The sequence below is a fragment of the Netta rufina genome (genome assembly GCF_964035555.1).
Source record: "Netta rufina genome assembly, chromosome: Z".
NCBI classification, from domain to species: domain Eukaryota; kingdom Metazoa; phylum Chordata; class Aves; order Anseriformes; family Anatidae; genus Netta; species Netta rufina.
The window spans coordinates 57662310-57675855 of record NC_140126.1 but is presented as its reverse complement, the minus strand read 5'-3'; the positions used below and the strand labels follow the sequence as shown (position 1 = coordinate 57675855).

General features: G+C 38.0%; 1 protein-coding gene across 2 annotated transcripts in view; it reads right to left on the bottom strand.

Annotated features, from left to right (window-relative positions):
- The window catches only part of APC (APC regulator of WNT signaling pathway), an 88666-nt gene that overhangs the window by 25648 nt on the left and 49472 nt on the right, over positions 1-13546 (bottom strand). For both annotated transcript variants that reach the window (XM_084305410.1, XM_084305409.1), the window contains exons 5-7: positions 9427-9535; positions 6282-6395; positions 2034-2117 (exon numbers count right to left, since the gene is read on the bottom strand). In XM_084305410.1, coding sequence (XP_084161536.1) covers positions 2034-2117; positions 6282-6395; positions 9427-9535 — 307 coding nt within the window. The remainder of the gene's footprint in view (positions 1-2033; positions 2118-6281; positions 6396-9426; positions 9536-13546) is intronic.

Sequence of the window (13546 nt, the reverse complement as noted above, 5' to 3'; positions counted from 1 at the left end):
GGAGGAGTGGAGGGAAAACTAAGACAAAAATCTTCTCTAATTAGGTAGTTCCATCTCATTGCTGTTTGACCATTTGAGTGTTTGACCTCCCGTGAGGCTAAAATACAGTGCTTTTTTTTTTTTTTTTTTTTTTTTTTTTAAACGGAGTAAGAGAGAAGTGTTCTGGGGACATGCTCCATCTGATCAAAAGAGGCAACAGTATCACAGGCTGGCCAACTGCTAGGGAGAGCTTTACACCAGAAACAAGGGAGGGAGTGATCCCTCAAAGAACAAGTAAGGAAGTTGCAGATAGGGTAGGCAAGCCGAAGGGCCCTGAGGGATGGGAAGACAAGGGCAGTCCACAGGACAAAGGATGTGGAATCCCTTTGTGGACAGTCATACAGAACAGCCATGGGGGAAAGCTCTCAAGCCTGTACAGGGGGAGTTGGCACGCTCGGGTGCCTCTCTGAAATGCCTCTACACTCATGCATGCTGCACAGGAAACAAAGAGCAAAGGTCTGTGTGCTGTTGTAGGGCTATGGCCCCCTCGGATTCATGGAGATGTGGTGGGATAGCTGACATGACTGGATGGCTGTGACTTGAGGGTTAAGTCCTTGTAGGAAGCACAGGCTGGGAAGGTGAGGAGAACAGCTGCAATGCTTGGAGTTGTGCCTCGATGGGTAGCGGTCAGTCAAGAGCTTATGGGTGAAGATCAGCTGGAGATCAACATGGGTGCTGCTGTAGTGTGTATCTGCTATAGACCTCCTTATCCAGGAAGAAGAAACAGACAAGACCTTTTCCAAACAACTGGAGGAAGCATTGTGTGTACAGAGCCTGGCCTTCACAGGGGACTTTAACCATGCTGACATCTGCTGGAAGGGCTGCACATCAGGGCGTAACAATGTGATGACAGCTTCCTGACACAGGCAATCAAAGAGCAAACAAGGAAAGCTGCCCTGCTGGCCCTAATATTCACAAACAAGGAAGAATTTCTGAAGACATGAAAGTCAAAGGCAGCCTTGGCTGCAGGTCACCATGAGAGAGTGCAATTCAGAATCTCAAGAGGAGAGAGATGGGCAAAAAAACAGAACAGAAACTGTCCTTCGTTGCAGGAAAGCACCATTAAACCTCTTCAGATATCTGCTCAGAACAGTCACACAAGATACAGCTCTGGAGAAGAAAAGGCTCAGGGGTACATCAATCAATGTGCACAAACACCTGGATCGGCTAATGCATAAAAAGACCAGGTAGTTTAAATTATACACACTTCTGTCAGCTTCACTTATAATACCAGATTTTCCCCCAGATCTTGAAATAATGAAAACATTTTTACAAATGGAAAAACATACATCCCTTAAGAATTTAAATACTGTTCTGGACTCTCACTGTAGATATTTTGAGTGAAGATAAAACCTAAAATATTCACATCTAAGATAAAATTTACAGTTAATTTACCAGTAAAAGCAATTGAGTTGAACTTTTAAGCGAACTTCCACTGTGAAAGCTGTTTTTGCTAATGGTAATTACTACTATAGACTTTGTCATTTACAGGAAACATTATTTTGTACTTCTTAATATAGAATCCAATACTCATGCTAAAAATATGCCTTTTAAGAAGTCTGACTGAGGCTGTGTTCATCAATTTTTTTCTTCTGTCTCTCATGGGACGAGCAAACCATGAAGCTGCTTATTAGAAATTCTATTTGGTAAGGCGTGTACAAGTGATTGTTATAACTATTTGCTAAAACCAAGACACAGCCTTCATAATACATTGCACTTTCACCTTCTAACTGAACTTGCTGGTTGAACTTTTAACTGACTTATCATTAGTGACTTAAGTTCAGTAATAACATAAAGAGTAATCCAAGTATCTTCACCATCAGTTAATTGGTAAGAGAACAAGAAAAAGCCTATGTATATTGACTAGTTCATTAACTGTGACATCACTAGTTGGTGCGAATAATCCTGCCTATGAGCTTACTGAAATGATTTGATTTTTTTTAATTAGATATATACCACAACCAAAAAAAAAAGGCAAGTAAATGCTCACTAACCTCTGCTTCAGCTGCTTGTGATTGCAGGAGCTGTCGAATACGCAGAATGTCCTTCTCTATTTGTTGAATTCTCGCCACCCTCACCTGAAATGAGTACATTTTCATACTTTTTTTTGTTCAAGAACTCCTTTTATTTATTACATATAATGACAATATGAAGAGTTCATTTCAAATACAGGTGACTACAACAGCTTCTACTAACAGAACTACTTAATTTCTATTTTAATTCAAGTGTACTTCACAATAAAACACAGGCATGACTGCAAACATCGAAAACAGCGGGTAGCTGGGTTTCTAATAAATCTGACAATAACATGGATATAATAGCAGGTTGTCACACAGTGCAGACAGGCATAGAAAAAAGTCTCAGTATACTCTAACAATTTTCCCATTTCTGAAATTAACATTCTGTCCACATTTATAGCAAATTATTTCTTACATGTCCAGTGTTAGAACTCTACTTGCCACACAGAAATGTGGGAGATGTTTATATTGACCGAGTGTCTTAAAAGTATAAAATCATCAATGACTTCCATCATATTCAGTTTTCATGATGATCTGTGACTTCTGCCTATGCACTGCTTCCGAGTATTTTCTGCTTCTACAAATCTCAAAGAATATACGAGACAAGCATAAAGAAAGCTACGTACTACTACTTTGGTTTGTCTGGGATTTTATACACATCTCTGAATCAATGTGAGTCTTATGAAGATATCATTATTAATTTCCCACTGCAATCATTGTGTGCTTTGTAAATTGAATACTGAGAAAAACTTTAAAGGCTAAATATACTTCATATAAGTTGTACTGTGAAGCATAGGACACATTGTGATTCTGTGAAACAGTAAATTAATGAAGTAGAAGATCCCTATGTGAGTTTGATAATAAGTAAGACTTCATTTGACTTTAAAAGTGGGCAGGGAATAAAAAGCCCAGTAACATCAGGAAATGAACAGAAAACTGAATTAATTTATTTTTTTTTGTATTATAGATAAATACAATCCTGATATTTTTACCTGAGTAACATCTTCAATGTCATATTAAAAAAGAAAAGACTTTCTGCATTTAGTGGACAAGGATCAACACTATAACCAACCTTATTTAACATCTTTATAGCCTAGAAAATGGAAATAAGGTGAACTTTAAAAAAAAAAGGTGTTTTTATCAAAAGATACACATGGAATAGAAATATGATGTAATCTAGAAATCTTAGAAATACAGAATATAATGGTGAATTGGAATGAATTCATGGAAGATGCATCATAAGCTGTAGGAAGAGTATCGTGTGTATCAACACTTAGTAGAGATGCAAAGCTATAAACAGCAAACTAAAAACTTGATTTGAATTTTGCAAAGCAAAGTGTCAGAAATATGACCAATAAATTTGACAGCAGCACACACACAAGCTTTAGTAGAACATGAAACAAATATAATTCGCTCCCCTTAGTTCCCTCACAGGAAATTCTTAGTACTATAAAGATAATGAAAATGAATTACTATAAATAGCTGTACGAACACGTCCATTCTCTAAGAATGCCTTGAATTTCCCCCAAAGTGAATTATTTCACAAAGTGCATCAAGAGAATCTGAATATGTGTACATACCCATCTAAACATGGGGAAATATTTTTCTGCATATGAAAAAAACCTTAAAGATCACATCATTTGTCTAACAACACCAGGATAGGAATTGAATCTGTATCTCCCAAATTTTAGTCAAGAAATTTAAACAGACTTTTCTTCTTTCTGTTGATTGATATCTGCATTACGGGGGACATGAGGAGCTTCGTCTTTAAGATTTTTTTTTTTTTTTTTTTCAAATGAAAACATAACATACTTAATAGGCAGAATTATGAATAGGTTGGTCTACATTTAGAGTCAGGACTGCTGTATCTAACAGAGTTGACATTTTTATCTGTACAAGACTCCAGAATGCAAATTCTCTCCTTTCATTAATGGTCTGTTCATTTTTTTTTTTTTTTTTAACAAATTTTTGAAGATAGTGTGATAAATTCTTATCAGAATTATCATTTTTCGCTGAGATTTTAAAGAGCTCTGAACTTAAAAACTCGTGATCTTTCATATTCTGGCATGAAGGAAAAATAAATTCTCTACGATACTGATTTCAGCCTTGGAATTTTTATTTTAAATATCTATAAATATTTTATATTTATTTTAATATTTATATTTCACAGAAATTAAAATGTACTTCTACTAAGTAGAAGTACTAAGCTTACAATATTTGAACACAAAATAAAGCATGGTTTTATGCTTTTTTTTCCCTCTCAAGTCAGAACTATCATGTGAAGTTATAAACTTCAGGTATTAGTACAACTTACTGTAAATAATTAAACAAACTGAAATAAATTCTTAATGCATCTTTTTGAATAACTACTGGGCATGTTGTTATATACAATCATCAAAAGGAGTAACATGAACAATGATTGCTGTGAGCTAACTTGTTTCAGAAAGAAGTTCAGAGGAAACAATGGCAGATAAAGAGAGGGAGAGGAGCATTATTTTAAGGTGCCCAAGAAAGGAGTACATGAATTGGGCGAACAGAAGGCTATCAGCTCTCTCACAGAGTAAATGTTTGGGACTCTTAATACTGAGACGTCTGCAATGCCATCCTTCATAAAAAGCTGAACTATTCCATCCTTCAACATTTATTTTGCATTGTCTTCTGTATCACATACAGTTACGGCAGAAGGAAAATACAGTACAGCAAGAAGGCTGGAAAATCAGGAAATTTGCTCTGTTTGTCAAACACGAAAGGTTCAGTTTGCAGATCTGAACAGCACAGCAAAATAATCTAAAATTTGCTTTTATATGTTTGTACGCCAATGAACTTCTAAACAGTTTTGGCACCTTTCCCAAAGCTCTCAAGAAACAGACCTGGATGCAGCTACTTTCCATTTGATCATCTTTACATAATTACTATAGACACCATAACTTCTCTAAGTATATAGTGCTATACACAGAGTTTGATAGTCATACAGCGTGACAAACCCACAGGCAAACATTGATCCAGAAAACTGTAAAAAAGACTTCAATATCCTCTCGGTAGGGTTTTTTCCCTCTTGAAATTAAAAAAGAACAAGTAGGGAAGTAGCTGCTTCAGGGACAACTTAATTACTTCCACACTGGTAAAACTACAGTCAAAGTGCTTTTTTTTTAACAGTTTCATTTATTCTCTGAGTGAATTTGTAACTTGGCCAACAGCCTGCTATATCCATTTAGCTAACTTATTCTACATTAGTCTGTGAGTAACAAGAGAACTTGTTCAGAAGTTCCAGTGTTGATGCTGCACTGCTTCCTTTTACAACAGGGCTAAACAGACATATGCAGATGAAGCCTGTTCTGCATTCACTCAGAACTGGCTGACTCAAGTTCCACAGCTGTATTCACGAAGGGAATCATTGTAGCTGATAAACACTGATAACATAGCCACGTGGCTTCCAGATCAGAGGCAGGTATTATCCAAGCAGATTAAAACAGGGAAAAAATGAACTTGGGTCTGTCTGAGCACACCAATAGTGACTGATGTTTTAACAGACTGGCTATTTAACATCTATGGAAATAAATGGTAATAAATATTTCAAATTGTCACTCCACTGCTGTGGGAGAGCAGTTTTTATAATGAGCGAGCAACTGATTATTCTGTTTACAGGTTCCATACGATTACATTCAGATTTATACTTCCAAATGTGTGTAACATGATTTGCATACAGAATTGTACATGTATTCATCATGAATGCAAAACAACTCTTGGTCAGAGCAAACAACTTTCAGGCATACATGTGAATTACATTTTATTTATACATCATATGCTCGTATAGGGTTTCTGGTTAAGGAAACCTATCAAATCCTAGATGGATTTTATTCTAACCTTAAAAGGCACAAAAATCACAGCACTACAGAAGCAAAAAAAAGGAGCTCAAAAACACGCTTGTGTGAAGCTAAAATGATAATAAATTAAAAGCAAATCATCATAAAATATTTTCTTCAGAAGGAAAATTAGTCTACTTCTTTCTAACTCACAAGTCTTCTTCCATCCAGGCAGAAGAGAGTGTTGCTTGTTGAGTAGCTATTTTCTATGTTCTGGTTCCTGTTTTTGTACTTAAAAGGCTAACTAAATGCTGTGTGGTATCACTTTGTTTACACACATTTTAAAGATACAGCTACGAATAATTCAATAAAATCACTGGAAAACTTCTTTCATTCTCTCGTAAAGAAAGAAAAAGTATACCTGTGCTCGTTTCTCCATATCCTGACAAGTTCCCAGCTGTTCTTCCATTGCAGCTCTGATTTGTCTTGCCTCATACTCCAGCTGCCTTCTGGTCATATCTGTTTGCAAGGAGAACTGAAATTTGAAGGACAGAAAAGACATTTTAATACATCAAACATCATTTAAATCATATACCTCACTTGTGTAAATGTAGCATTTCATTTAAAAAAAAATAGAACAGTTACTTTTGACAGCAAAATTCATGAACAAAAAACATAAAATAATAGATTCCTATAATATGCATATGTTATTAAAAACAAGAGCACACAGTATGTTTCAACTAACAGGCTACCTGCAAGTTTTGCCAAATAACTAAACACAATATAGAAACACTGGGACAGTATCATTCATTGCAAGCCTGGAATATTTGGCTACTAACATACTTCGGCATACCAACAAAATGTTACGCGTACCATTTGAATCAGTATTTTCAAAAATATTTAGAGGTATCAAACAGCTGCAAACAAGTGATGGTATTCATGCTTCTGCTATCTACCCTATTTTTAATTATCCCGTGAAAAAGGCAGATGTTCAATTCATAACAACACAGGCACTCCAATTATATGTTTTTCAAGGCACAAGCAAAACCAATTTATGATTTTAAAGTAGATTTAAAACAACAAGTCTGTAAAATTAATAGATAAAAATTAGAAGAAAAGTCAGTTAAGTGCTAGTCACTCAAGCTTTATATTAAAAGATGACAATTATAAAAAAAGATGGCAGGGACTTCTGGAGATTACCTGGACAGCAGGGTCTTAGATTAACGTACCCAGGCCTAAGTCAAGCGAAGTTTTGGATAATTCCATCAGGGCAAATTTCACCACTTCTCTAGGCAACCAATTCTAATGTTCAATGGTCCTCACAACAAAACAGGTTTTGTTACCTACACACACAATTTTCCCTGAAATAACCCACTCCCTCTTGCTGTGTCATGACACATCTTTGTAGAGTATATCCCTCTTCTCGATAGCTACCTTTAAAGTTTTAGAAGACATAATTTGATCCTTCCCAGGCCTCATCTTCTCTAGGCCTAACAAGGCGATTATTTCAGCTAAAAGTTTAACTATTTTTCACATGTATACAGGTCATATATTCATGCACGTGGAAAATGGAAACGGGTCCAGTAAACACGTTTGCTCAAAAACTGAATTAGTGTCATCTTTCAATGCACATCATCACATTCCTATCTTGCTGTTCTCATCAGATGAGCGTAAGTTTATTGAGCTTCTTGTCAGGTCAGTAGTTTCAAATATGTAGCTACGCGAGAGTGGCAAGTAAAATGAAACAAATGGTATAGAAGATTGTAAGTTCTTTCATTTAAAGATCAGTGACAACTACCTTTGTGAATAGCACAGCACCATCTCTTTCAAAAGCAGAGAGGTCATGAGCAAGTATTGCACCTGTTCTTCGTTTGTGAAGACTTACCTCTGTTTTGCAACACTAAGGTACTAGCAAAATAGAGCACAAATCAAAGTAATGACTGTACGGATGTGAAAAACAAACTAGAAGGCAAGAAAGAAAAGCAAATTAGCCACAGCACCATGGCATTGATAATCATCAAGAGAAGACAGAAATGACTTTTGCTTCTTTGCTCTAATGGTGTGGAAAAAGGAAAAATCAAAGCTGGTACAGTCTAGTAGCTTTGTTTCACCAACAATATGCAAAAATCTTACCGAGGCAGAACTCATAAACCCTTTCTATTCTGGGAAACTATCTTAAAAGAATGTCAGAAGGAATCCTTCAGCTACTGACATACAGACAGAAAGGTAAAGATAGACACAGCCATAGAGTCAGTTCTACTACTGCAGCTGCACAGAAATGAGAAGGCTGTGCTTTTCAACGTGTAAGACAAAGATGTGGGCTACACTGAGAGGCAAAAATCTGAGAACACGAGGAAAAGTTTTCTGAAGTTTAAAGCTTTATTTATTCTTAGAAAATTCAGGTAGGACTGATGTATCTTTTCCTAGGAGGCTACACTACACTTCTTAGTCAATCATCCAGCTTGCAAACAAGCTAGTCTCCAAGAGCAGCTCTCATAGGTTTCAACCAGGTTCATTAAAAGAGTCAACAGCAGACAGAATTGTCTACAAATACGTAAAATGCTACTAAAAAGAATGGGGTCCTCCCTTCCCCTGTGGATGCAATTAGTAGTACTACATTACCACAAAAGGGTTTTAGTGTAGATATTAGGTAAGATATTCTAATAAGAAAAGCTGAGTTAATTGATTATCTTTGAAACCAGGGAGAAGTAAATCTTAAAACCTACAATATGTTTAGAGTGGGACAGACACAGTTGACAGCGCCTTTGCAAAAGGATTGCAGTACCTCAAGACCTATTTCAGACTTTTCTCCTCTTGCTTCCAGTTTTCTGAACAATTTGGCTATGACTGTTAGAAATGCTGAAGTCCAGCTGCTTCATCCCTATCAATGAAGTGTTTCCATATCCTATTTTCATTTGCAGGACATTGACTAATGCCTAACCAGGCTTGACTGTAAAGATGGGCAACCAGATCTTCCCAAAACTGTATGGACAAAGGAATGTACTGCAAATACATCCAAGCTACTGAGGTCTGACAACAGAAAAACCTGTATTATTCTTGGAGATCAGAAATCTTCATTATCCCAGATAATGGTGACTAGACTGTGAACAGCTGGGAGACATAAAGGTAAAACCTTGGAGCAACTGCATATATATACACTGTAGCACCACTTCACTGTTCTGAAAGAAGAGTTCTTATGTAAACTGTCTCTTAGACTCATATTGCTCTTGGAACTGAAAGAATCCATTAAATAACAGAAATGAAAGGAAAAAGACCTTTGGGGGATATAGGTAAAGAAGGAGCTTACTGACACGTAATTTATTTGTCATAACAACTTCTTAATGTTCCTTTCCAGCACTGGCATTCATTCTGATAGGTATGAATCTTAACATACAAAATCATATATGAAGAATATATCATTGAGACTAAGTGAGCTTTACACAGTGAATAGAAATATTTTAAATTAAAATAATGGTAGAGGAAGTCACCAAATTTGTATATATATACAGCATCTGAACAGAGATTGTAGTACCAGATACATGAAAAATCATGGAAAAGTTACTTACATTTTCAGTAAGGGGGAGACTATCAATCCTTTTAGTAAGGTTCTGAAGCTGGGCATAATACCAGTCCTTTTCTTTTTCTTCCTTCTCCAGTTCCGCAAGCAAAAGAGATCTGTTGAAAACAGAAGCAGGAAACGTCTCACTATTAAGACCTCATTACCAAATATGAGTGCAGAAATGAGCATTGATACCAATATAAAAGATCTATTTAGAAACACGGTTGGGGAAGATGGCACTAACACAACGTCTGATAACATGGGTTCTGTTCCCTTGCCTCAGCTGAACAAACTATCTACTGTGCTGTCTTAAGCGAGTCACTCTAAGTTCTTGTGCATCAGGCCCACATCTATAAAAAAAATACCTAAATTTTTCTATAAAATGAGTCTGAAATCTATGGTTGAGAGGCATTCAGTGAAAACTAAAGCACAGTTATTAGTCATATGCTACCTCTGAGGCCCCCTAGAGACAGACAGAAGCATTCATGATCCCTGGTCCTCATGGGGCACTTGAACCACCCCAACATCTGTTGGAGGGACAGCACAGTGGGGCAGAGGACATCCAGGGGGCATTGAACTGATGGAATCCAGGAGGAATGCACCGATGATGACTTCCTTCTCCAAGTGACAAAGGAGACAACAAGGAGAGATGCTGTGCTGCACCTCATTCTCACTAACAAGAAGCACAAGTCCAGGGAACCTGGTGAGATGCATCTGCAGGTCCTGAGGGAACTAGCAGGTGAAGCTGCTAGGCCACTGTCCACCACGTTTGAGAAGTCAGGGCTGAAGAGGGGAGGGGAAACATAACCCACATTTAAAAAAAAAAAAAAAAAAAAAAGGAAGACCCAGGAAATTACAGGCCAGTCTCTTTCACCTCTGTGCCTGGCAAGATCATGGAGCAGATCTTTCTAGAAACTGTGCTAAGGTACACAGAAAATAAGGAGGTGACTGGTGACAGCCAACACGGCTTCACTAAGGGTGGCTTGTGCCTGACAGATTTGGTGGCCTTCTCTGATGGGGTTACAGCACTGGTGGATAGGAGAAGAGAAACTGACATAATCTACCTGGACTTGTGCAAAGCATCTGATGCCGTCCCCCATTATATCCTTGTCTCTGAATTGGAGAAACATGGATGTGATGATGGATGGACGGATGGTGGGTAAGGAATTGGCTGGATGGTTGCAATCAAAGAGTTGCCACCAATGGCTCAATGTCCAGCTGGAGATCAGTAACAAGCTGTGTTCCTCAGGAGTCAGCACTGGGACAGGCACTGTTTAACATCTTTGTCAGTGACAGGGACAGTGGGATTGAGTGCAAGTTTGCTGATGATACCAAATTGCGTGGTACAGTTGACACGCTGGAGGGAAGAGATGTCATTCAGAGGGACCTGGACAGGCTTGAGAGGTAGGCCCATGCAAACCTTGTGAGGTTCAACAAGGCCAAGTGCAAGGTCCTGCACCTGGGCTGGGGCAATCCCACGTATCCTAAATACAAAGAGGAAAGAAGTTGTGGATGCCCTAATCCCAGGACCCCATCCCACGAGGTGTTCATGGCAGGCAAGTTGGAACTAGATGACCTTCCACCCCAGGCTGTTCAATGATTCTACAGTTGTGTGATTCTACAAGTAAAGGCTGGGGGACAAATGGGTTGAGAGCAGCCCTGAAGTAGAGAACTTGGGGGTACTGGTCAATGAAAAACTGAACATGAGCTGGCAATGTGAGTTTGCAGCCCAGAAAGCCAACAATAACCCAGGCTGCACGAAACGTGTGACCAACAGGTCAAAGGAGGTGTTGCTCCCCACCTGCTCTGCTCTCGTGAGACCCCACCTAGAGCACTGCGTTCAGCTCTGGGGCCCTCAGCACAAGAAGGGAAGGGACCTTTTAGAGTGAGTCCAGAGAAATCCAGAGGACACACAAGAAGATGATTAGAGGATTGGTGCACATCTTTTATGAAGACAGGCAGAGAGAATCGGGGTTGTTCAGCCTGGAGAAGAGAAGGCTCCAGGGAGACCTTACAGACACCTTGCAGCGCCTAAAGGGGGCCTATAGGAAAGCTTGGGAAGGACTCTTTGTCAGGGGGTGTTGTGATAGGACAAGGGACAATGGTTTTAAACTAAAAGAGGGCAGATTTAGATTAGATGTTAAAAAGAAAGTCTTCACTCAGAGGGTGGTGAAGCACTGGCACAGGTTGCCCAGAGAAGATGTGGATGCCCCATCCCTGGAGGTGTTCAAGGCCAGGCTGGATGGGGCTTTGGGCAACCTGGTGTGGTGGGTGGCATCCCTGTGCATGGCAGGGCGTTGGAATTAGATGATCTTTATGGTCCTTTCCAACCTGAAACAATCTACAATTCTTTCAGACAGCAAGTTTGTATGACACACTGAACTACCACTGCTACTTAAGAAAAGACCTGGAAATTACAGGAGTGCATATGTCTCAGAATCATGTTTTGAAACTTAGTTATCTTTTCTCATCATTAACCTGTCACCCATACAAAAACAAGACAAAGCATACAAAAATCAAGCTACTTGTGTGATTACTAAGAATACTTAAAAAGAGTATTTCCCATCAAATGTTATAGACAGAATACATCTGCAGTGATTTATCACATTTTAAATGAGTATAATGAACATACTGTAGATCTGATTATTTTCATGAATTTGACTACATGCATACTACCAAAAAAATCTTTTAAACATTGTAACTACTATTTGATGAATCCTTCATAAACTACATTTATGTTGCAAAATTTATCAGTATAGTTACATATTATTTATTTTCATCACATTTTTCAAAATTAAGATTTTCAGGTAAAATCTGGACAGTACAAAGATATAGACAAGTTACTTTTTTTTTTTTTTTTTTATAAAAGTGTATTAGCTTCTTATAAATGCTCTCTGCAAGTGTTCTTCCTTCCAGCATTTTAATATTGCTCATTAACATTTAAAGAAATGCAAAAAATGTCAGATTACAGATAAGATGATATAAACATAGAAATACTCTATTTTAAAAAATTAAACATGCATAGTACATAAAAAAAAAGCTGGACTGATAAGGCTGAAGACTGAACTCAACCACTAAGCCAGAGGACAGAAAGCTGCAAAGAGCATTGCCCAGTATTACTTCCTATGCCTTAACTTCTGCATCTGTCTTTCTCTAATCTCAGGCTGCGTTTTTTCCAAGCAACAGCCATATGAACCTTTGTGTGTAAAATACAAGAAACCATTATGGATAATTACTCCAAGTTTTTAAGGAACAATAACAGCATACAATAGCAATAAAGTTTTCCCCTGACTACTTCGTGAATGCATCCCAGGCACAACCTGGGATGAAGTTCCACATGAAAGAATTTCATGGAGAAGAAATTAAAACCACAGATTTTGAAGGACCTGATGACTTAGTTCCTTCATTAAAAACTTTTCAAACTATTTCTGATACTTTAATACTCCATACCCAAAGCAAGGATGTACCTGGGCTGGAATTCCTTAAGTCCTTTAGACAGACAGAATGAAACATGAATAGACAGACTGTGTTCTAGGAAAGCCTGTGACAAAGTCATTCAGTTGCCCTCCCCTCCTATCCTCTATCTAACACATAGAGGATAACCCTGCCTGCCTGATCTCTGCACATGTCCGCATCCTTCACGGCTTCCCTTCTTTACACCCTGGTGAAAACGCACTGTCGGGTGTCCAAGCACTGGTTGCCTCCAATTTGTGAAATCAATTTTGCAAAAAGTATAATTAATGCAATTCTTATAAGAAGTATTTTTATTTCTAAATGTGTTTTCTAACAGTAGTAATCAGATTATTTCCATCTACTGCTGGTTAAAACCATGCACAGACTGCAAATGTGAAAGGACTGACTAATTCTCCCTCTGGGTGTCAAGGAATTGGTAGTAGAAACAGGAGGGATTACTTTCAGCTAAGCGAACATGCAATTAGGTTTCTCTTGCAAAATGTAGGGTATTCAGCTCGTGAGTGAGACACCGTGTCATTCAATCTGTTTTGACATGCTTAACAGATGCTAGAAGCAAGAAAAGAACTTAGGAACCATCAGTGCTCCATAAACAACATAATGCATATCCTGGGGGTGTCCCCCTTAATTTAATAGTGTCATTTTTGCCTCTGTGC